The sequence below is a fragment of the Giraffa tippelskirchi genome, chromosome 2 (genome assembly GCF_054371585.1).
Source record: "Giraffa tippelskirchi isolate mGirTip1 chromosome 2, T2T-mGirTip1v1.2.pri, whole genome shotgun sequence".
Classification (NCBI taxonomy): Eukaryota; Metazoa; Chordata; class Mammalia; order Artiodactyla; family Giraffidae; genus Giraffa; species Giraffa tippelskirchi.
The window spans coordinates 72,780,300-72,806,627 of NC_137276.1; the positions used below are offsets into that span (position 1 = coordinate 72,780,300).

The 26,328-nt window shown below is 38.9% G+C and overlaps 2 protein-coding genes across 6 annotated transcripts in view; both read right to left on the bottom strand.

Annotated features, from left to right (window-relative positions):
• Positions 1-26,328, bottom strand: part of NRBF2 (nuclear receptor binding factor 2) — a 248,653-nt gene that overhangs the window by 76,641 nt on the left and 145,684 nt on the right. The gene's annotated exons all lie outside the window — the stretch shown is intronic.
• On the bottom strand, positions 13,941-15,312 carry LOC145537946 (tubulin alpha-1A chain-like). The gene has a single exon (XM_081568989.1). The coding sequence runs from the start codon at positions 15,213-15,215 to the stop codon at positions 13,965-13,967; it is 1,251 nt and encodes a 416-aa protein (XP_081425115.1). The 5' UTR covers positions 15,216-15,312; the 3' UTR covers positions 13,941-13,964.

The window sequence follows — 26,328 nt, forward strand, 5'->3', positions numbered from 1 at the left end:
GGGAGAAAAAAAAGTCTCACATCCACCTCCCTGAAGGCAAAGAGCTCCGGATATTTATGGGTTAAAGCTGAGATGTGCAGAGCATAAGGAAAGGTGACTGGAAGTAAGAAAAAGGTGAGGTGAACATCATTAGGATGGAGTTTTTTGGCCTTCTGATGTCAAAAGGTCATGGATCTTGGACATTTGCACACGCCCAGTTGGAGGGTTGGTGGTCCCAACAGTCCCAACCTGCTTGAGCTCAAACTAGACACAGGTGACCCCTAGTTCCTAAAAACAACTTGGGCAAACATCTTATTGTCTAGGCTATGAAACCCTTGGAGGACATGCAAGTCTTTGAAAAAACAATTAAAACAAGTTTGATCAGTAAAGGCAGGTTACAGTTCATCATTTACTAAGCAAGCTACAGTTTAATGGATCCAACTGACGATCACCCCTAAGTTTCATGTTTGTCACCCAATGAATGAAAGTTCTCATTTTCTTCTCTCCCGCAAGGCTGAAGGAGCTGGTATTAGACTCTAAGCTCTATTTAAAATGCAACAATAGGGACTTCCCTGGTGGTCCAGTGGCTAAGACTCCATGCTCCCAATGCAGGGGGCCTGGGTTCAATCTCTGGTCAGGAAATTAGATCCCATATGTCACAACTAAGAGTGTGCATGATGCAACTAAGACCTGGTGGAGCTAAACTAATAAGCGCATATTTAAAAAAAATAATAAAGGCAACAATGCTTATAATTTAAAAATATTATGGTAAAAGTACATAATATTAAATTTAACATCTTAATTTTATTCAAGTGTTCATGCATGTTAAATCACTTCAGTCATGTCCAACTCTTGGTGACCCCATGGACAGTAGCCTGCCAGGCTCCTCCGTCAATGGAGAATACCAGAGTGGGCTGCCATACCATCCTCCAGGAGATTTTCCTGACCCAGAGATTGAATTCACATATCTTACATCTCCTGCATTGGCAGGCAGGTTCTTTACCACTAGTGCCACCTGGGAAGAACTCAGCAATGTTAAATACAGTCACATTGTTGTGTAACAGACCTCCAGAACTTTTTCATCTTGCAAAACTGACAATGTATACCCACTGAACAACTACTCCTCATTTCCCATTGCCCCAGCCCATGGAAACCACATTCCAGTTTCTATTACCAGACTGCATTAGATACTTTGTATAAGTGGAATGACAAATTTTAGTTAAAAATCATGATTAGAAAATAACAAATCCCCATGGATAATGAATGGAGCCCTCTTCCAGTGCAAACACAATATTTGAAACTGAGGAAAGGAATTACAGAATCTGTGACACTGGTAGACTTGATGGATCTAATGTCTCCTCTGGTGGCTATAAAGCAATTAACAAAACACAACTGTGGAAGTTGAGATCCTTATATTTCCTCATAAAATTTACTTCTTATGCTTAATCTGTTACTCTCAGTAGTGAAGTTTGAGAGTCATCAATATGACAGTACAGCAATATTGCCTCATCAGTCATGATTTACTTAATGTTTTCTGAATTTAGTAATATTTGATTAAAATTTAATGTGAACATATCATATCATGCCATATATATTATTGCATCCATTAATCAGGTAACTATAGTAATGAAATGCCGGAAGGTTGGATGAAAAAAGAGCCAAAGTCTTGATACATGTTTGACATAATTCCATGAGTGATTAACCAAAAAAGAAAAAAAGTCAGTCATACAAAGCTTCATTAATATATATTGCTTTTACAATCATCTATGTATCATCAGATATTTTTAACCTTTGTTAAGCTTGATTTTTTAATTTACTTAAAGACACTAAATATTAATAACTATGAAAGATATACATTGTTCCATTGAAGCACAAGTTGACAGAATGATTCATAGTTTATTCTAATTTTTTTTGGATAATGATGTGTGTTAAAACATTATCTAAGTTATTTAATCAGTTTGTCATGGGGGAAATGGCACATATTTAACATGTGGCTGTGTAAAATACTAATTTAAATATCATATTTCTGTCATTTTAAACTTCCACGTCATTGACCATAGCCAGTAATCAGTATGATACATAATTTATGTCTAACATAGGATGTGTTTCATGTGCTTCATGTGTTTAATAGAAAAAAATTCTCCTTTTTCTATTAAACACTGAATTAATCATAGATTGTTTCTTTTAATACTGCCATTTAAACCAACCAACAAATAAAGGACCAACTAGTGTATAAACACCTATCTGCAAGATGGTTTAATTTTGACTCAACAGAGGAATGTTGCCTATAAAACACAATAATCCTCTAAGTTGTTCCCTTTTAAAAATCCTGTCAAGTTGTACTCCATTCATTCATTCATTCATCACATTTTTTGATTGAACAGTTCTCATGACAAGCATTGTACCAGGTTACAGGATACAAAAATAAAATGATATGGTCCCTGGTTCCTAGCAGCTCAGAATCTAGTAATGAGTAGCTGCTGCTGCTGCTAAGTCGCTTCAGTCGTGTCCAACTCAGTGCGACCCCATAGACGGCAGCCCACCAGGCTCTGCCGTCCCTGGGATTCTCCAGGCAAGAACACTGGAGTGGGTTGCCGTTTCCTTCTCCAGTGCATGGAAGTGAAAAGTGAAAGTGAAGTCGTTCAGTCGTGTCCAACTCTTAGCGACCCCATGGACTGCAGCCTACCAGGTTCCTCCATCCATGGGATTTTCCAGGCAAGAGTACTGGAGTGGGGTGCCATTGCCTTCTCCGAGTAATGAGTAGAAGCTTACACAAATGCAAGCGAGGGGGTTCCAAAGTGGAGTCTGAACAAAATACATGGACACTGAGAACAGTGTTAGAGCCAGCCTGGGGTGTCTGGAAAGGACTCTCTGGGGTAGCTGCCTTGAATGGAGGCAGAGGTGTAAATAACAATTTCCCAGACACACACATGGGGATGGGAATGTGGATTAAAGGTGATTCTAGAAAGCATGACAGCAGTTGCAAAGGCTCAAAGACATGCAAAAGCATTTTCAGGAAGAAGAGAAATTCACAAACCTGCCTTTACCTTGTTAATATATACTAAAAAGACAGAGATGCCAAGACTGCTTCAGGGCACTTGCATGCCAAACTATGACTTCATCCCAAGCTTTATGGTGAGGCTGCTGCTATTTGACCTACCTTGGCCAGGCATGGTTTTGTAACTGTGGGCCTAAACAGGAAGACTGGAGAAGGAAATGGCTACCTACTCCAGTATTCTTGCCTAGAAAATTCCATAGACAGAGGAGTCTGGTGGGCTACAGTGTTCCCTGGGGGCTGCCAACAGTTAGACACAAATGAATACACACACATAAAGGGGAAGACAGGAATATGTGACAACAGGCAGAGGTCACACTCATGCAACTTAAACTGTAACAGATGTGAGGACCTTTCTCTAAAGAATTGTAACTCATACAATTCTTTAACTAAAAATTAGAAACTAACCAAAATTTTTTCCTTTATTTAAATTTTTCCCTTAAATATTCAAAAAAGAGTAATTGTAGATGGAATCAGGGAGCCTAAGACTATGATATATGTTATAGTTGAATTCAACCTTAGTAGGGAATGCACTATAAGAAAATAGATGCTAAGGAGGGCTTAAGAAGACAGTAATTGGAATGTTAGTTGTTGGAAATGGAGTCATTTCTAGGATAAGACTGATTCAGGATGAGGAGTAATAGAGATAGAAAAAAGGAACGTGATACCCGGAAGGAAAGATCAAATCTGCCTGTCTTATGTATCCGAAATGCCTGACCCTGTCTTTGGGAGTGGGAAGTTGCTCCCAGTTGGAATGAATACTGGTCATGGATGAATGAGTCTGGTCCATGGTGAGGTCAACATCATTTTCAGTGACTTGTTGCAACATTCATGATTAATGTTGATTTATTACTCGATCATTGTGTTATGTAAATAGGCGGCAGTTTTTGTGTGTGTGTCTTGGTGTGATGCTGGTTTAATTGAGTTTGGGGATGGGGGGAGGAGGTGGGAGGTTCCAGGGTTAGGGCTAATACTGTTAGCTTCTTCCTCAGTAGCAAACTCTTCTCAAGATGGATGAAACAGCCAAACTGTTATTGGAATTCCACATGGAAAGGAGGGGTTTTATTATCATAGCAGTGTTATGACAGTAACAGAGAAAAATCTGTAAACTAAAGAAAGTTAAGTATAAAGGTTACCATAAATCAAAAACTGCAACAAAGCATATGTGCATTTGCTGACTCCTTAGCCGAGCTCAGTTTCTACTCTTTTACTGAATGGTGAGATTATTTAGTTAAACAGAGATACACAGACACAGACCCCCATACTAGGACACTTCAAATCAGAAGCGAACTTAAACATTTTCCAAAATGATTGATGTTTATGCCAAATAAAAATGAGAAACCCTCATATTTATTATAAGGCTTCTATAGTGAAAGTGGAATTGTTTCATAGGCAGAAAAATTTACTTAAATCCAAATTGAAGCAGTATTCTATTTACGTATATAGTTCATTACTTAGAAGGTCCTACTGGGGATTTGAAACTCAAAGTGGAAACAACTTTCATATCCCTGAAGAAAACACTCATCTCTAGGATTTGCTTGGTACTAAGAACTACAAGTGATGAGAAAAAGCATCTCTACCCTAGGATTTTAAGATTCTGAATCGATACCTGAGTTTCTAATGACTGAGGAATCTTTACTACCAATCTCCCTTGCCCCTGTGGAGCTGCTGATACGGAGTGTGGGAGGTGAGTAGGACAAAGCCTCTTCAATTGTGATCAGATAGCTGTTCACAGAAAGGTCTTCCCAGAGTTTGCTGTATAGAAAGCACAACCCACACATCATCATTATTCATTCTTCCAGCTTAAGAGGCTTGTTTTTCGCAGATGTGCCCTTCCTGTTTGGCATTTGTAACTGTGGACTGTTGTTCAGTTGAAGAAAATGCGTCATCTAAATATAAACTGAGATTTGGAGCTGATTCATGAACACCTTTTGTTAAGTGGAACATAGAAAGGAGTATCGTTGCTCAGAGTGAGGTATGCAGCCCAGCAAAATTTTACTACGGTGTGCCACTCCAGGCTTAAAAGAGAACAACCGGTGGAATCAAGGGAAACTTTCTCTTAGGAAGAGTAAAATATGAGGGATAAGAAACATCCTGGAGAAGATTAATAAACAATATGCTGTAGCTTCCATTTTCTTGTGTACACACTCTATATTTCTCTTGAAGCTTTTCCCATAGAGATAGGTGCATTATTTTTAAGGCAACTCTCGGATTTATTCTTTGAAGCAAATTAACCTTCCTCCTACGCTTTGATTCAGACATTTGTTTTAGGGCATGTTATACCTACTGAGGCAGTAGAAGGAGGGAGTTACTGACTCAGTCAAAATGATAGAAGAGAATCTTGTAATTACAGGGAATATATTCATTCATTTAACATTTGTTGAACACCTATAGTTAGCTAGGCAGTGTGTGCAATAAATGTTTGTGGAATTGATCTCTTGCCACTTCCACAGCACTTCAAACTTCCTGTCAGATGGTTAAAATAATATAGGACTTAAGAAAATTTGGTCTGGAAAGTCAGAGTGCAAAAGCTTGTGACTACTAGAAATCATGAACATGGTAACAACACCACAAGGAATACAAATTTTTTTATCAGGCTGAACATTTGCTAAAAGTTGGCCTATTAGCTACCATCAGACAAAGTGGGATCATTCTAATAAAGAATACATATTCGGGGACTTCCCTGGTGGTCCAGTGGCTAAGACTCCGAGCTCCCAACGCATGGGGCCTGTGTTTAATCCCTGGCCAGGGAACTAGATTTGACATGGTACAACTAGAGTTCACATGCTATGAAAGAACAGACCTCGCACAGCCAAACAAACAAAACCAAGTAAAAAAATTATTTTAAATTTAAAAAAAGAACACATATTTTCTCTCTGATGTCTTTTACTGTTTCCACAGTGAATCATTATCATCTAATTTCACATTTGCATTTCACCAACAGGGAGGAAGCAAACACTGCCACCTCATTTTCTAACCAATGTTTTATAGAAATGGTCTAGTGTGGTCAAAGTTTTGGGTCTGATTTCCAGCTACTTCTCAACTCTGTCCTTGGACACCTAGTATCTTTGAACCTCAGTTTCCTCAATTAAAAAAAATAGACTAATATACATGGAATGAGATAATAATTATAAAAGTACTTTTAAAACTGTAAAGCCCTATGAAAATGTATAGTACAGTTAAGTTTAAAAAGGGTAGCTCAAAGCCGAAGGCAGGGAACAAATTTTGGTTAGGTAAAATTCACTTTGTTGAATAGAACTTAATCCTATCTCCCTTAAATAGAATCTTCTGAATGCTAAATTCCTAGATCAAATTAATTACTGGTTAGTGTCTAAAAATCTACCTCAAAATGTAGTGGTTATCCATGCCAAAATGCAAGTATATCTGAGCTGGCTACTAGTCACTTACCCCTTAGTATAACTGAGAAGAGATTAAGAAGTTCATTTTAAAATGGGAAAATGAAGTATGTGAGCACTGCCTGTCTGAAGAAGGTTGAACACTGCTAATAGGAGGCTGAGGTGTTGGAAAACTTGTCCACATTCACTTAAACTGTAATTCTGAAGTCTTCGAAACCCCAAGATTTAAAAAAATAATTCATTTAGTTAAAAAAAAAAACCTACCCCAGGACTTCCCTAGTGGTCCAGTGACTAAGACTCTGTTTTCCCAATGCAGGGGGCCTGGGTTCAATTCCTGGTCAGGGAACTAGATCCCACATGCTGGAGCTAAGACCCAGCACAGCCAAATAAATTAAAAAAGTAAAATTAAAATAAAATCCTGCCCTGAATGACTGTGAAACCGTTTAGATTCCTTATTTTTCCCACTCAGTGTAATTGAGTGTTCATATGCTTTGCTGAAGAATATTAATGGGTTTGATTTTGGGTTGGTTTTCCCAGGCCCTACTGGGGATGTTGCTGCTGCTGCTGCTAAGTCGCTTCAGTCGTGACCGACTCTGTGCGACCCCATAGACAGCAGCCCACCAGGCTCTGCCGTCCCTGGGATTCTCCAGGCAAGAACACTGGAGTGGTTGCCATTTCCTTCTCCAGTGCATGAAAGTGAAAAGTGAAAGTGAAGTCTCTCCGTTGTGTTCCACTCTTCGCAACCCCATGGACTGCAGCCTACCAGGCTGCTCCGTCCATGGCATTTTCCAGGCAAGAGTACTGGAATGGGTTGCCATGTAGCATATAATATACAAACAAAATCTGAAAAAGTTTAAATTCTGAAAAACACCTGTTCCTTATGATTTCACTGAACCTATACAAATATTTTACACCACCCAGTTTACTTTTCACATTATTCTAACCCAGCTGAGTCCTTTTACGAGCTTGCCTATTAGCAAGAGAAATAAGCCAAACTGCACATAAATTAATAGCCCAAGAAGAAATCTAAAGACCATGATTAGCTTCCAAATCGCCCTACATTCACCACTTGTACCTATTTGTTCTTCTGGCCTTTTCATTAGACACTCTCAGCTTTCTGTATTCTCTACTGCCTGTGTGTTATAATTGACAGTACTTTAACCTTCTTAACTTTGGTTAATCTCTGGATTCTGTTTATTTCTGTCACAGAATCATGCCTAGCATGATTGTGCCTGCCTGGATGGACAGCTTCATAATGACAGTGCCATTAGAGGGCTCATGGGCTTCTAATCCTGATGTAGTGGACTAATAAGTGGTCCTTACGGGGAGCTGCCTGGCCCTGCAGTTCGTTCCCTAACATCACGAATCAGCAGGTCTGGTCACTGAAGTAGTCCTTAGTGGTCTAAAGGCTTTGCTTATCAAAGTGTGATCCCTGGCCACAGTGAGCTTCTCCTTGGAGTCTGTGAGAAATGCAGAATCTCAGACCCCAACCCAGACCTATTGAGCCGGAATCTGTATTTCAATAAGATCCCAAGCTATGTTCATTCACATTAAATCTGTGGAGCTCTGCACTAGACCCGCATCCCCACCATGCCTAGCATGCTCATTTTTGAACAGGACTCTATTTCTCATGACATTACACACACTTGTAGTACTTGATGAAGATCAGTAACTAGTTTTTGCCTTTTAATAATCAGGTCCCCAAAACTTTCATGTATATAAAACATTTTACCTGTTCTTAAAAAAGATTTAAGAAGGCATATATACATCCCTCCCTTTCCTCTGCTTTTTATAGTTTGCCTAGAAGTAATTATAATAATTATTTTAAAATAATAATTTATTTTATAAAATTGACTCTCCCTGATTTACAAAGCACATTAATTAAAAACTCTTACCTTAAAAACAATCAATATAGGGCTTCCCTGGTGGTTCAATGGTAAAGAATCTGCCTGCTAACACAGGAGACACTGGTTTGATGATCCCTGATCTGGGAATATCCCACATGCCCCAGAGCAACTAACCCCATGCACCACAACTATTGAGACTGCTCTAGAGCTTGGGAGCTGCAACTACTGAAGCCCATACAACATTAGAGCCTGAGCTCTGCAGCAAGAGAATCCACTGCAATGAGAAGTCTGAGCACTGCAACTAGAGAAAAAAGCCCTTGAAGAAATGAAGACCCAGCACAGCCAAAAATAAATACATAAAAATTTAAAAAATCAATATAGGGACTTCCCTGGTGGTCCAGTGGCTAATGTTCCATGCTCCCAATGCAGGGAGGGGGCTCAGGTTCAATCCTTAGTCATGAAACTAGATCCCATATGCCACAACTAAAGATCCTGGGTGCCTCAACTAAGACTTGGTGCAGTCAAATAAATATTTAAAGTAATAATAAGATATTTTCTCACAATCGTTAGTTTTTAAATCCCTAAATATACTTTCTTCTCAGCACTTACTGCAGACCCTTTTGCTAAATCACAGGTTGCTGCCTAGATGGCATATTTCGTAAGCAGGTCATCAAGTCCCAATTCATCAACTGTTCACTTTAATTCATGAATACAATCTTGGGTTGGTGACGTGGAAGCACAGTGGTACAAAAGCTCCAGTGCCTTCCCTCATGGAACTGAGTGTGCAGCATGCACTAAAATGATGGTATTTTGAAGAGAATATAATAATTGCATAAAAGCATAAGCAGCCCACCAGCAGACTTTGGAGAAGGTTGGAGTATGGGGGTGTGTACAGAGAAAGCCTTTACTAAATATGAACTTTTACCACGCAAACTCTTGCTTTTAAAAAAAAGAAATGCAATTAGATGCTGAACAGAAAAATTTTATAGTCATTTTACTCTCTGAAATAACTGTAAAAACAAGGGTAAAGAAATGTGATTGACAAAGAATGTTTAGACATCCAGTTTTCCGTCTGGTTATAGGATATGTTTGCATGTCCTCCTCACTTCCGTTTCCCTGTACACACCTCCTGCTCTCTGACTAGTTTAGATGGTGCTCATCTTTGCTGCACCCATGTGTCTCTGCCCAAGGTGAGTGTGACTAGCAATTTAGCATTGTTCACCTGATCTGGTCATTTCACTTTCCCATGACTTTTTTTCCCCTTCAATATTTCCTCTCTGGGGACTTGCCTGGTGGTCCAGTGGCTAAGATTCCACACTCCCACTGCAGAGGGCCTGGGTTTGACCCCTGGTCGGGGAACTATTAATAGATCCCACAGGCTGCAACCAAAAGATTGGGAGTGCCTCAGCCAAGACTTGGTGCAGCCAAATAAACGATAAATATTTTTTAAAATTTCCTCTCTTCTTTGAGGGAAAGTTTTAGCTTTTTGCTTCATGTCAGTACATCTAATAAAGTTAGAATTGTGGAGGGAGATGAAATTTAAGCCCAGAAGATTAGCTGCTTATAATATAGCAGCTTTAATAAAAGATGTAGTATAGAAGAAATTTTATGGAGTGTTAATCTAATTCAGTGATTCACTTATTCTCTTATTGCAATTAATCCTATCACTGTGATTTACCTATTTTTACAGATCATTGGAAGTTTTATTGTTGGTATTTTTATCTTATTAAAAATTTTTTCAATTTATTTAAACCAAAAAATAAGTTCACCCATTTCTCCTACCCTATCCCTAACCTTCCCCATGCCTTAGTCTCGTCCCCGGCAACCACCAATCTGTTCTATCACATAGCTTACTTTTTTTTTTAGGTTTCCACAATATAAGAGAGATCATAATAGTGTTTATCTTTCACTGTCTGACTTATTTCACTTACTCTTATTTTTCATTTTTATTATTTGCCTCCACCACGTGGTTTGCAGAATCTCAGTTCCCTGACCAGGGATTGAACCCAGGCCATGGTAGTGAAAGCCCTGAATCCCAATCCCTACACCATCAGGGAACTCCCTTACACTTGTTTTTCCACTTATTTTTTTTATAATGAAAAGACAATAAATCCAACAACCTCTTTTAACCCTCTGACCAAAGCATTCTCCTCAAATCCAGTGCCTATGTACTTGCTATTTTTTCTGTTTTCATCTTCTATTTTGTGCCTATACGCTCCAAGAGGAGAGAGAAAAGAACTGTTAAGTAGTTCCTTTATTTTCATGCCACCAAATATCCCAAGAGCTGACCAGCCCAATGGCTTTCCCAACTAGCTTGAGCAGTTGGGACCCATGAGGACACAGCCTTCTGCCACCGGGGGACTTCCTCCTGGCCCCTCTGCTGCATTTGGAAGGCAGAGGCTCCTTGAAGCATAGTGCCAGTGCTGGTCTTCAAAGATGGGGCTTTTGACTTTCAAAAGGGAAGAAGATGAAAAGAAAGGAAGTGCAGGCGTGGGAGGACTCTGAAGACCCACAGGATGAGGCCAAAGGCCATCGACCTATGACAACTTCAAATGGGGCAATTATGAAAATAAGATTTTTCACAATCTTTCACAGTTGCTAAAGACCTATGATATGTGTTACATTATCATATAAAGCAACACAATAGCTTTACTCACCAGAATAGTAACTCACCTTTGTTCCTCTAGCATGAATCAAGGAGTTAGGAAGCCTGACTTCGGGCTTAATATGTGCCATTGCCTGGTCAACATTAACTTCCCTGTCCATTCCTCTTGTTTCTATCTTTTATTATATACAAGTGATGACTCCTGAAGATATACCTAGATGGCTTTTTTAACCCCCTGTCAAAGTATGCTCTTCAAACCCAATGCAATACACTATGCTTGACAGTGAAGTATGAAACTCAGGTAATAGAAGGGAAGCAGAACACTTAACCAGCGAGGCTCAGTGACGCTGCTTCATTTATCATGGAATTCTTGAATGACTAGTATTCATACAAGCGTCTTGTTTTTACTAGTCACAGAAAAATAGACCCATTAAAATATTTGTTGAGACTAATTCTAAAATGCAGTTGTTTATATGATGCAAGAAAATACATGTACAAAACTGTAAAGTAAAATACCTAAATCACTCCATTTTTAAACACTTCAAATGAAAACAGATTTGGGAATGTAAAATGTGTATTTCCACAAAGCATGAGAAATCCAAAGTGTAAACTGTGTAACTAGAAATTGGGGGTTCAAAATAAAACAGATCCTCACCAAAAACTCAACCTATTTGTTTTTGGCTGTGCAGTATAATTACATATTTATACACTTCAGAATCTCGCCTGACAATTGAACATTCAGAGCGGAAGCACAGAAACCAAACTGGAGCTAATACAGAGTTCCTTTCTCCTTGTAGAAAAGCTTGCCCAGTCAGGCAGTGTGGGAAATTTTACAAGGCTCACACTCTCTTCTTATTCTAAGGAGAAGTAAATGGCTTGAGTGCCCTTGGGCATTCTTTGGGAGGAGTGTGATCACAGACTTTCAAAAAGTGGGCTTTTTCACCATGAACTTTTCTGTTAATCCTCTTCCAGTCTGTAAATACATGACTCCCCCTGTTTCCTCAGAATAAATGCTGAGCTAAAAAGCTGTTTAAGGAGAGGTGCTTCAGTCATATAAAGAAAAACAACAACAAACCAAAAAATTATGTAAGGCCCTCAGTAAACGTAGTGAGGTTGTGGGGCTCCTAGACAAGTCACTAAACCTTTCTGCATCTCAGTTTCTCCAACCATGAAATGGAGATAATAACACATGTCCTTCCACCTCACAAATAATTCTCTTATAGGATACTATTTGCCTGAGGGACCAAGAGATCTCCTAGGAAAGAAAGGAGGGCCCTTCCAAAATGAATGCTTGTGTGTTCACTCATTCCACAAACACCTATTGTATTGAGGGCCTTCTATATGGCAGGTGCTTGGACAGTTCTGGGGACATAACAGTGAGATGATACCCTAGACTCTAGCTGATCAAAGTGGAGACAAGGCAGAATGTCCTTTGGCCTGGCCTGTATGAACCTGTGCCTGATGCCTTGGGGAAGGGGCCATGATTCAAAAGTAACTACGATTGTCTGAAAAGTATCCCAATGGTCAGCGGGAACCTTATTATAGGATTCATGTGACAGAGTACAACTTCCAAGTTTAGGGGCATTAGTGTTCCACCCATGGCAGAGATAGCAGCTCTCAACTGGGCCTTTGGGGCTTTCTGGATCCTCACCTATGGACATAGGAGCTGGAGCAAGAGAGGAGGTATTTTAGTTTGGGTTGCTCCCACAGACACTGTAGACTATGTGACTTAAACAACAGACATATATCTCTCACAGTTCTGGAAACTAAAAGTCTAAGATCAAGGTGTAAGCAGATTTGGTTCCTGACACTGACCCTTTTCCTGGCTCGCAGACCACTTCCTCACTGAGTTCTCACATGTGGAGGTGACAGAGGGAGAGAAATGGTCTCTCTTCCTCTTCTTCTAAGGGTACCACTCCCATCATGGGGGTCTGAACCTCAAGGCATCGCCTAAATTTAAGGCATCACCTTAATTACCTCCTAAAGGCCTCATCTCCAAATACCATCACATTGGTAATTAGAGCTTCAACATATGGATTTTTGGAGGACTTTAGTCCATAGTGGGAGGGAAACGGCCTCTTGGGAACTCCCAGAAATCATGGTGGGTGAACTTTCCAGCAAGGGCTAGTGGTACCAAAATAATGGATGAACTCAAAACTGGAGAAATACTATTTCTGCTGTTATAGTGACTAACAAGTATTACTACTGTTAGTACTTCTGATACTACTGCTACCACTATTACTAGTGCTACTACAATTATTACTGTTATTTTTTTCTCTTTAGGCACAGGGAAATTCATTCTCTATAGCAGAGAACCACCACTGTGAAAAATAAGAGAGCCAAAAATCAAACTAATGTATAAGAAATTGAATTCTAGAATTCTATCAGATATACCACTGGAAATGATACATCAAACGCAGTACTTTCATGATTGATATTCTTAATTGTGATCTTTTAAAAAAATAACAAACCATTACTCTTAAAAGAGACAAAATTAATCTTTGATTTTTCCAATTTATCCTTTTTTGGTATATTTACCACAACATACATTTTTATATATGTAAACAACATTGTTTCAGTCTATTTTTTGGTTTGAGTGTAAATGGCTCTCTATAAAATCTGGAGAGTATCACTGGTATGATTTGGCCATGAAATTCTCTTGGTGGGTGTGGTTTGAGGAGTAATTAAAACTCATGCCTCTGTAGAGGAAAGGAGAGATATGATGTTTATAGGTAAAGTTGTATGAGACACAATGATGACCATCCAGAAGTGCAGAAATTTTTGATAACAAGCTGTGTTTGGAATTCAGACATTTTAAGAAGGGAAAATCAGTATTTATTATCCAGATACCAAATCACAGTGATTCCCTCAAAACTGCCTGTTCAATTTTTATTTATTTATTTATTTATTTATTTTAAGACAGGGAATACTTTATTCAAACCCATCAGAGAAATGGATAGCTTGGGTCTGTAACAAAGCATCATGTTTTAAAGCATAGGTCAGTAATTGTATATGAGCATATACACTGCTACATGCAAATTAACTGATCAGACCACAACTTTTCAATGTTTGAAATAGAATAAGCTTCCCTGTAAAAGCAGCACCTTTGTGACATTTTACCTTTAGTATTCCTCTCCTTCTTCCTCTCCCTCTCCTTCCACAGAATCCACACCAACCTCCTCATAATCCTTCTCAAGGGCAGCCATGTCCTCACGGGCCTCAGAAAACTCTCCTTCCTCCGTGCCCTCACCCACGTACCAGTGAACAAAGGCATGCTTGGCATACATCAGGTCAAACTTGTGGTCCAGGCAAGCCCAGGCCTCAGCGATGGCTGTGGTGTTGCTCAGCATGCACACAGCTCGGTGTACTTTGGCCAGGTCTCTACCAGGTACCACAGTGGGAGGCTGGTAGTTAATGCCAACCTTGAAGCCAGTGGGGTACCAGCCCACAAACTGGATGGTACGCTTGGTGTTGATGGTGGCAATGGCAGCATTGACATCTTTGGGAACCACATCGCCATGGTACAACAGGCAGCAGGCCATGTATTTACCATGGCAAGGGTCACATTTCACCATCTGGTTGGCTGGCTCAAAGCAAGCATTGGTGATCTCTGCTACAGAAAGCTGTTCATGGTAGGCTTTCTCAGCAGAGATGACAGGGGCATATGTGGCCAGAGGGAAGTGGATGCGGGGATAGAGCACCAGGTTGGTCAGGAACTCTGTCAGATCCACATTCAGGGCTCCATCAAACCTCGGGGAAGCAGTGATGGAGGACACAATTTGACCTATCAACCTATTCAGGTTAGTATATGTTGGGCGCTCAATGTCGAGGTTTCTACAACAGATGTCATAGATGGCCTCATTGTCTACCATGAAGGCACAATCAGACTGCTCCAGGGTGGTGTGGGTGGTGAGGATGGAGTTGTAGGGCTCAACGACAGCTGTGGAAACCTGGGGGGCTGGGTAAATGGAGAACTCCAGCTTGGACTTCTTGCCATAATCGACAGAGAGATGTTCCATCAGCAGGGAGGTGAACCCAGAACCAGTTCCCCCACCAAAGCTGTGGAAAACCAAGAAGCCCTGAAGACCTGTGCACTGGTCAGCCAGTTTCCGAATTCGGTCCAAGACAAGGTCAGTGATCTCCTTGCCAATGGTGTAGTGACCTTGGGCATAGTTACTGGCAGCATATTCTTTGCCTGTGATGAGCTGCTCAGGGTGGAAGAGCTGGCGGTAGGTGCCAGCGTGAACCTCATCAATGACCATGGGTTCCAGGTCCACAAACACTGCCCTGGGCACATGCTTGCCAGCGCCTGTCTCACTGAAGAAGGTGTTGAAGGAGTCATCTCCTCCCCCAATAGTCTTGTCACTTGGCATCTGGCCATCAGGCTGGATGCCGTGTTCCAGGCAGTAGAGCTCCCAGCAGGCATTGCCTATCTGGACACCAGCCTGGCCAATGAGGATGGAGATGCACTCACGCCACCACAGAATATTCATACTCATTACATTCAGTAGAGAGTGTCCCCTCTGTAGCCTTTACGGTTACAACTTCCTTTGTCTGTCCATTGTCTAGTCATTGACAAATGGGGGTGGGGGTGGCGGGGAAGGGCGTTTCCCTGGATCCTCCGCATTAGAGCACCCTGGCTCACAAAATTGGCTTTTTCTCTCGCTGAACGTGCGATCAAGACAGACACACAGCTAGGGCGGGGCAGCCCCAGACCAGACGTTAAAGGGCTTGTCATGTGAACTGTGACTTTGCTTCTCAAAAAAAAAAAAAATTAATCTAAGTTTTGACAGTGAATGAAAAACCTTTTACTGCCTACGGTTCTGCAAAGATGAAAGCTTCAATTTTTTTTTAATTTATTTACTTGGCTGTGCTGGGTCTTAGTTGCAGTATGTGAGATGTAGTTCCCTGACCAGGGGTTGAACCCAGGTCCCTTGCATTCAAAGTGCAGTCTTAGCCACTGGACCACCAGGGAAGCTCCTGCCTCTTAAATTTTAAGTGATTACAGTTTCCACAAACCCATATTTTGTAAAATCACTGTAGTTGGGTTACATGCAGCCAGATGTACCTCTAATTGATATTGTCTGCACCAAGGAGCGACCATATTCCTGTAGTGCTGTTAAGGCTTTTATCATACCATATTGGAACGAGGGAATTTACTGCTTATCTCTTCCATTGGACAGGGAACTCCTTGAATTCCAAGATTATCACTACTTCATCTCTGGCAACCTAGCACCTCCTGGCAAAAAGCTGGAGTTATAAGAACGTTGGGTGAACGAATGTTCATTTACATGTTCTATTACCACATATATTCTATTGTAGCTCACTGCAATTAAAGTGTTCTCAATGAGTAGCACTTAAGAGATAAAATAGATGTGGTATCAATCCTCAGCAAATTTCAGAAAGTTGAAATCATATCAAGCATCTTTTCTGACCACAATGCTATAAGATTAGAAATCAATTTCAGGAAAAAACTGTAAAAAAACAAAAACATGGAGGCTAAACAATACTGAATAATCAATGGATCACTGAAGAAATCAAAGAGGAAATTAAAAAATACCTGGAGACAAATGACAATGAAAACACAATTATCCAAAACCTATGGGATGCAGCAAAAGCAGTTCTAACATGGAAGTTTATAGCAATACAATCCTCCCTCAAGAAACAAGAAAAATCTCAAATAAACAATCTCTGTTTATACCTAAAGCAACTAGAGAAAGAAGAACAAACAAAACCCAGAGAGACCCAGAATAGTCAAAGCAACCTTGAGGAAAAACAGTGGAGCTGGAGGAATCAGGCTCCTTGACTACAGACTATACTACAAAGCTATAGTCATCAAAACAGTATGGTACTGGCACAAAAGCAGAAATATAGAACAGAATGCTGCTGCTGCTGCTAAGTCGCTTCAGTCGTGTCCGACTCTGTGCGACCCCATAGACGGCAGCCCACCAGGCTCCACTGTCCCTGGGATTCTCCAGGCAAGAATACTGGAGTGGGTTGCCATTTCCTTCTCCAGTGCATGAAAGGGAAAAGTGAAAGGGAAGTTGCTCAGTCATGTCCGACTCCTAGCGACCCCATGGACTGTAGCCTACCAGGCTCCTCCGTCCATGGGATTTTCCAGGCAAGAGTACTGGAGTGGGGTGCCATTGCCTTCTCCGTATCAACAGAATAGGACAGAGATAAACCCATGTACCCATAGTCACCTAATTTATGACAAAGGAGGCAAGAATATACAATGGAGAAAAGACAGTCTCTTCAACAAGCAATGCTGGGAAAACTGGACAGCTACATGTAAAAGAATAAACACACTCTAACACCATACACAAAAATAAACTCAAAATGGATTAAAAAGCTAAATGTAAGGCCAAACACTGGGCCTTCCTCTAAAATTCTTAGAGGAAAATATAGGCAGAGTACTCTCTGACATAAATAGCAGCAAGATCTTATTTGATCCATTTCCTAGAATAATTAAAGTAAAAACAAATGTAAACAAATGGGACCTAATTAAATTTAAAAACTTTGCACAGCAGAGGAAACCATCAATGAAACAGTCCTCACAATAAGAGAAAATATTTGCAAATTAAGGAACTGACAATGGATTAATCTCTAAAATATGCAAACAGCTTATACACCTCAATGTCAAAAAACAAACAACAAAAGTTCAATTGAAAAAATGGGCTGAAGATCTAAACAGACATTTCTCCAAGGAAGATATACAGATGACTAAAAAGCACATGAAAAGATGCTCAACATCACTAATTATCAGACAAATGCAAATAAAAACTACAGTGAGGTACCACTCCGTGCCAGTCGGAATGGCCATCATCAAAATGTCTATGAACAACAAATGCTGGAGATGGTGTGGAGAAAATGGAATCCTTCTACACTGTCGGTAGAAATGTAAACTGGTATAGTTACTATGGATACAGTATGGAAGTTCCTTAAAAAAACTAAAAATAGAGCTATCATATGATCCAGCAATCCCATTCCTCCATTTATCCAGAGAGAACCATAATTTTAAAAGATATGTGCACCCCATGTTCATTGTAGCACTGTTTACAGGAGCCAGGACATGGACGCAACCTAAGCAACCTAAATGTTGATCTACAGAAAAATGGATAAAGAAGATATGGTACATATATACAATGGAATATTACTCACCCACAAAAAGAACAAAATATGCCATTTGTAGCAACATGAATGGACCTAGAGCTTGCCATACAGAGTGAAGTAAGACAGAGAAAGACAAATATCATATGATATCACTTATATATGGAATATAAAAAAGAGCTAAAGATGAATTTATCCTCAAAACAGAAATAGAGTTACAGATGTAGAAAAAGGTGGGGGAGGGATAAATTGGAAGACTGGGGTTGACATATACATATATAAAATAGATATCTAATAAGGACCTACTATATAGCACAGGAAACTCTAATCAGTACTCCATTAATACAATGGCCTGTATGGGAAAAGAATGTAAAAATGAGAGGATATATGAATTTGTATAACAGATTCACTTTGCTGTACACCTGAAAGTAACACTACATTGTAAATCAATAATACCTCAATAAAAAAAAATAGATCTCGTGATTCATTGATGTGGAGAGAAAGAGAGAGAGATTGATTGATCTAGGATGACTCCCAAGTGTGTATATTAAACAATTATTAATGTATTGCATGGTAATCATCTAAATAAAATACATGAGGTGAGTAGTATTTTGGGGAAAAACAATGGAACTTACAATTCTCATTGACAGATAAGTGAGGATTAGAGAATTAAAGATCAAACAACCAAAAAGTGATAGGGCTAGGATTCAGACCCAGGCAGCTGCACAACTGTCTTGACATCCATTATTAAAACATTTCTTAACCTTAGGCCCTGCCTTCCTGCCTGGGAGGAGACATGCATTTCAGCTAATGCATCACTATTGGAAAGACGAAAATTCTGTCCTTTAACACTGTGAGCATTTGTGAGCACAATTAGAAGGTGCACTCAGGACACATCCAGGCACATCAGTATCATTAGTCTTAGGTCTTTTAACATATCATCAACTCTTTTCTCCAAAGAAAACATATTGAGAAATTATTCCTAAGTCTATAAATAAATAAAGCTATATTTGCAGGCTGAAATATCCCGTGTGTGTGTGTATACTTCTTGCTCAATTTTCATTTATACCATCAAATTTTCTTAATTAATTTTGTGGGAGAGGACTTCACATTACAGGCTAAGAAGTTCCTATGGAGCTCCTCAAACTAAAGGCAACCCAAAGAATTTTATCAGCAACATTCATCATTTTATTGTTTTTATCTGTAAAATAAGAATGTTACTTAATTCTTAGTGAGCTTCTACATTTAGTATGCTCAGAACAGTGTCTGGCACATAGTAGGAACTTTATAAATATTAGTTATTATAATTGACAATAGTATTTATTCCCACTCTCCACAGCTATTTTTTGAATCTACTCACAGGATTCTGAGCTCAAAATCCTTCTGTGTTTAAAAATACCCTTTTCAGGAAAATAAAGGTTCAAAATAATCATTTTTAAAACTGACAATAGGGAAAGAAGTTTTAAAATTATTAACATTGAATTGAAAAAATGCTTTTCTCTCACCATGTTTAAGCTAAATTTTCTTTCATAAGAAATCAAAATTTCAGGCATAAGCCAACTGCATGCCATAATTGAATAAAATTCACTTCAAATTTATATGTAACAATGTACATTTCTTTAACAGGCTGTGACTCATATATTTGCTTAAACAATTGAAAACTTTATAAAATCTTGTATTTAAGATATTACTTTTTAATATTCTTGCATTAAAATGAACATGATGACTTTTTAATATTACTAGAAAGCACCCTATCCCCAGTTGTAAAGATATATTTCTTGTGTGATTTTATTATATGCTTAATAACAGTACCTGTGAGCTCAGATTTCTTTTGAATAAAACTGATTGGAAACAATATCTACCCTAAAGCATCTTTAATGTCATTATAGATGGGTAGGAGTAAATTAAGCGGTATTTAGGCACCCAAGTCTTTAATTTCATTTCATTCGAGTAGGAGTTAGACATTATGAGGTCCAATTTAAAAAGTCGCTAATGTTTTTACATCTGAGTAGGAGTAAATTAAACAAAATCACTCCTGAGCTGCTAATATCATTTTAATTGAATGTCATTCAGTTTCTAACTGCTGTTACAACACTACTGATAATGAGCTGTTTCTAAAAGCATCTGAGACTCCAGGGCTGTGTCTGCTGAAAATAAAGTTACAGGTTAGGAGATGACAGGGTGAGCACTGGGATGTGGAAAAAGAAGCTAGCAACATGATGAGAGAAGTGACATCCTGTTTGGTGACATGACCTTCAGGTATTAAAACTACTGGATCAAAGAACCTGAGAACCTGCTGGCTGCAAGTTGGGTTGTTATTCCTGGGGGACCAGCATTGGAAAACTACATCTTCCTTGATGATAAGATTTGTAGACTCTGAAAGCTAAAGCACTAATCCCATTTATTTAGCCACTATGAATTATTCGTAGAGTTTGATTCAAAGGAGAATTTGAAGTTGAAACAATAGTCAAGAAAGAAATTCCAAAAAAAATAATAGTAACTTTAAGGCAGTCAAAGAAATGCAAGCCTTAAATAAAGTTTCTTCTGTACTTGAGGTTATTATTTGAGACTATGAAAGACTTTAACAGTCAGAAGAGGAAAAAATTTTAAAGGAAATTCAGTTTGGTAAATAAGCGATTTAGCATTATTACTATTATTATCTACATTAAAGTTTATAATGTGTTGACTGGGGAATTAAAAGATTTATGAATGAAGAAAAAGATTTATTAATGAAAATTGCTATTAATCTTTTATAAAATTTTAAAATTATCAAAGACTGCTTACATATATTGTATTTTTACATACATTTATATACTTAAACATGCATTCATATATATTTAAAAGTCAAAAGCTTATAACATGAAACACCTGTTCCCTATTCCTCTCCATTCAAAATAATGATTTTTCACTTGGTTATTTCTTTCACCATTTTCTTCCATATTTCTAAATACTAACCTTACGGTGCTGTTTCTTCATTTTCAAAATTAGAAATGGGCTACTGACTTTAAATCATGCGAGATGAGGAATTTACACTCTTTCTCACTTCTCTACACTTCTCTTCCTAATATATAAAAGTTTTCTTTTTTTATTAATTAATTTATTTTAATTGGAGGCTGTACACCAATGGCTGATTCATGTCAATGTATGGCAAAAACCACTACAATATTGTAAAGTGAAAGAGTTTTCTTAATCCGTATTTGGTGTTTGATTTTTGTAACAATGTAAATAATACATGTAGTATAGTAATTTTGCATTTTCTTTTTAAATACAATTTTACTGTTCCTGGAATGAAGCAGTTCAGTTCAGTTGCTCAGTCATGTCCGACTCTTTGCGACCCCATGAATCGCAGCACACCAGGCCTCCCTGTCCATCACCAACTCCCGGAGTTCACCCAAACTCATGTCCATTGAGTCAGTGATGCCATCCAGCCATCTCATCCTCTGTCGTCCCCTTCTCCTCCTGCCTTCAATCCTTCCCAGCAACAGAGTCTTTTCCAATGAGTCAACTCTTCGCATGAGGTGGCCAAAGTATTGGAGTTTCAGCTTCAACATCAGTCTTTCCAATGAACACCCAGGACTGATCTCCTTTAGGATGGACTGGTTGGATCTCCTTGCAGTCCAAGGGACTCTCAAGAGTCTTCTCCAACACCACAATTCAAAAGCATCAACTCTTTGGTGCTCAGCTGTCTTCACAGTCCAACTTTCACATCCATACATGACTACTGGAAAAACCATAGCCTTGACTAGACGGACCTTTGTTGGCAAAGTAATGTCTCTGCTTTTTAATGTGCTGTCTAGGTTGGTCATAACTTTCCTTCCAAGGAAAGCATCTTTTAATTTCATGGCTACAATCACCATCTGCAGTGATTTTGGAGCCCCCCAAAATAAAGTCTGACACTATTTCCACTGTTTCCCCATCTATTTCCCATGAAGTGATGGGACCAGATGCCATGATCTTAGTTTTCTGAATGTTGAGCTTTAAGCCAACTTTTTCACTCTCCTCTTTCACTTTCATCAAGAGGCTTTTTAGTTCCTCTTCACTTTGTGCCATAAGGGTGGTGTCATCTGCATATCTGAGGTTATTGATATTTCTCCCTGCAATCTTGATTCCAGCTTGTGCTTCTTCCAGCCCAGCGTTTCTCATGATGTACTCTGCATATAAGTTAAATAAGCAGGGTGACAATATACAGCCTTGACATACTCCTTTTCCTATTTGGAACCAGCCTGTTGTTCCATGTCCATTTCTAACTGTTGCTTCCTGACCTGCATACAGATTTCTCAAGAGGCAGGTCCGGTGGTCTGGTATTCCCATCTCTTTCAGAATTTTCCACAGTTTATTGTGATCCACACAGTCAAAGGCTTTGGCATGAATAACGGCCTTTAATATACATGCTTAGTTTTTTAAGACTCTCTTATTAGTTACTTTAATAATAATTATCCATTCTTCCTCTCTTTCACAATAGCAAAATTAACAGTTTTTAGCTGTTGATATTGCTGCTGATATTAGAAATAAACTCTGGATTTTCCAGCCTCCCTTGTTGAGAGACTATATGCTTCATTCTGACCAGTAGGCTGTAAATGGACATGCTATATAACATCTGGGGACTTATGCTTAAGAAACAATTTGTATGTGTCCTTTGTCTGTTTTTAGAAACTTCCTCCATTCTGTTACCTAAAACAAGAATGCCAATTTGAACTAGGAGGATGAGCCCCTACCAAGGGATACCAAGAGTGGAGGGCCATTGAGGATAATTATAGAGTAGCTTTTAATACTTCAAGATTTTCCAGTGTGAGGAAAATGTCTATCTAGTGTAATTCCTTCACTTTATTCTTTGCAATTCTTTACTAAGATAGAATTCATATAAAATTCAACATTTTAATGTTAAATCTAGTAGTTTTTAGTATATTTACAAGGTTATGAAGACTCTTCACTAATGAATTCTGGATCATTTCCATCATCCCCAAATGAAACCCCATGCCTATTAGCAGGCCTTCCCAATCTTCTCTCCCCCAGTCCCTGGCAAACACTTAATTTGCTTTCTGTCTCTATGGATTGACTGATTCTGCACATTTCACACCAATGGAACCATACAATATTTGCCCTTTTGTGCCTGGATTCTTTCATAGCATAGTGTTTTCAAGGTTCATCCATGTTGCATGTATCACTACTTTGTTTCTTTCTATGACTGAGTAGTATTCCATTATACAGATAAATGTGCTCTATCCAGCAGCAGAGATTTGTATTTATCCCCCTTTTTTGCTATTATAAATAATTCATCTATGAACATTGATATATGTGCTTACCTGTGAACATATGTTTCAATTCTCTCAAGTATATACTTAAGGGGTGGAATTGCTGGCTTATTTGATAATTTTATGTTTAATTTTTTGAGAAACTTTCAAACTATTTTTTACAGTAGCTGAACCATTTTATATTCTCATTGCAATGTTTGAGAATTCCATCTAATGAATTTTTCATTTCAGGTAGTGTAATTTTCAATTTTAGAATTTCTATTTGTTTCCTTTTATATAATTTCTACCTCTTTATTAATATTTTCCATTCTGTTAGGTATCATTCTTATTCTAAAGAACTATCTTTCCTAGAGTTCTTTAAACATGAGTCCCTTTAGCCTTTCACATATACTTAAAATAGCTGATTTAAAGTCTTTGTTTAGTACATCCAATGTTTGAGTTTTCTCAGAGATAATTTCTGATTGCTTTGTTTGTTTAGAGTTATATTTCTTTCTCTTTTAAAATATTTATGTATTTACTTTGGCTGCACCAGGTCTTTGTTGCAGCATGTGGGATCTAGTTCCCTGACCAGGGATGGAACCCTGCATTGGCAGAGCAGAATCTTAGCCACTGAATTACCAGGGAAGTCCCCTAGGGCCATATTTCTTGTTTCTTTGAATGCCTTGTAAATATACATATATACATATATATATATATATATATATATATCTGTCCTAAAGGAGATCAGTTCTGAGTGTTCATTGGAAGGACTGATGTTGAAGCTTAAACTCCAATACTTTGGCCACCTGATGTAAAGAGTTGACTCATTTGAAAAGACCCTGATTTTGGGAAAGATTGAAGGTGGGAGGAGAAGGGGACGACAGAGGATGAGATGGTTGGATGGCACCAACTCAATGGACGTGAGTTTGGGTAAACTCTGGGAGTTGGTGATGGACCGGGAGGCCTGGCATGCTGCAGTCCATGGGGTTGCAAAGAGTCGGACATGACTGAGCTACTGAACTGAACTGATATATATATACACATGTTAATGAAAACTAGAAACTGAGTAATTTCCAGAGTGACAACTCTGGAAATCATCTTCTGCTTCCCTCTTAAGATCTTTTGCTGCTGCTTATAGTTGTTTGTTTAGTGACTTTACCAAACCAATTTTATGAAGTCTATATTCTTTGCCATGTGAAGTCACTGTAATGTTTGTTCCATTAGATTAAAAGTGAAGTGAAAGTGTCAGTTGCTCAGTTGTGTCCAACTCTTTGCGACGTCCATGGACTGTAGCCCACCAGCCTCCTCTGTCTATGGAATTTTTCAGGCAAGAATACTGGGGTGGATAGCCATTTCTTTCTCACAGGATCCTTCCTGACCCATGAATCGAACCAAGGTTTCTTGCATTGCAGGCAGATTCTTTACTGTCTGAGCCATCAGGGAAGACCTCCATTAGATTAGTGGTCGGTTAACAATAGAGTATTTCTTAAATGCTTAGAATTGAAAATTCTCTCAGTCCTCACAAGGGCTCAGTGTATGTGTGTTATGGCATGCCTTCAGCATTCAGCCAGGTAATTTACAACTCTGCCTTAGCCTTTACTTCTTGTTTGTCTAGAGGCTTGAGCTCAGTGAGAGGTTAAGAGCTTAGGGCCTTCTCTGGTCTTTTCCTGAGCATGTGGATAACCCTGCTATGCACATAACCTTCTAGACTTCCAGAAGTATTTTGGAGCTTTTCAAAGCTCTTATGAAAATCTCATTCCCCAGCCTTTACTCCTAAGATTTTTGGGTAATCTACTGTTTGTGCTGTTATTCATTGCCTCAGGTAGCAATAACTAAAACACTTGTCTATAAATGTTTTAGACAAGTGCCCCCTGAGTAGCAGCTTTAGCATTGAGTTTCCAATCAGGCAAAATGAAGCTAAGCCTTTTGAGTGAGTCTCCCAGGGAGCCACCAGACAGATCAGACCAAGGACAATTCTTTGTAAGTGAAGACTGTCTGTGCTTCTGTTAAAGGGAACATGGGCTATTATTTTCAAGGCTACTACTGAGTTAGGGAGTGGTGTGTGGATTTAGGGTAAGTTAAAATACCACAGGGTATTCTTTGGCAGTCCAGAGGTTAAAGTTCAGTGATTTCACTACCATGGGCCCAGGTTCAATCCCTGGTCAGGGAACTAAGATTCTCCAACCTGCGTGGCATAGACAAAAAAAATTCTTAAAAAACTTAAAAAATTATTATGCCACAAAGCTCAATGTGATTGCCAAGATTCAGTTGTTTTTCTTGAAAATCAGAAGGTTCCCCCATGCCTCCTCCCAGTCAATTCCTCTCCTCCTTCCACCCAGAAGCAATTGCTGCTCTGACTTATAAAACCAGAAGTTAATTTTGCCTCCTCTAAAAATTCACATAACTGGAATCATATCAGGTACATTTTAAAACTTAAGCATTTTATTTTAAGATTCACAAGCAGTTCTATGAAATAATAAAACTGACCTTGTTCTGACAAAACATGGTCCACTGGAGAAGGGAATGGAAAACCACCTCAGTATTCTTGCCTTGAGAACCCCATGAACAATATGAAAAGGCAAAAAGATATGACACTGAAAGATGAGCCCTCCAGGTTGGTAGTTGCCCAATATGCTACTGGAGATAAGTGGAGAAATAACTCCAGAAGAATGAAGAGAAGGAGCCAAAGGGAAAACAACGCCCAGCTGCGGATGTGACCGGTGATGGAAATAAAGTCTGGTGCTGTAAAAAACAATATTGCATAGGAACCTGGAATGTTAGGTCCATAAAACAAGGTAAATTGGAAGTGGTCAAACAGGAAATGGCAAGGGTGAACATCGACATTTCAGGAATCAGTGAACTAAAATGGACCTGAATGGGAGAATTTCATTGAGATGACCATTATATCTACTACTGTGGGCAAGAATCCCTTAGAAGAAATGAAGTAGCCCTCACAGTCAACAAAAGAGTCCGAAATGCAGTACTTGGGTGCAATGTCAATAACAACAGAATGATCTCTGTTCAATTCCCAAGGTAAATCATTCAGTATCACAGTAATGCAAGCCTATGCACCAACCACTAATGCCAAAGAAGCTAAAGTTGAATGGTTCTATGAAGACCTATAAGACCTTTGAGAACTAATACC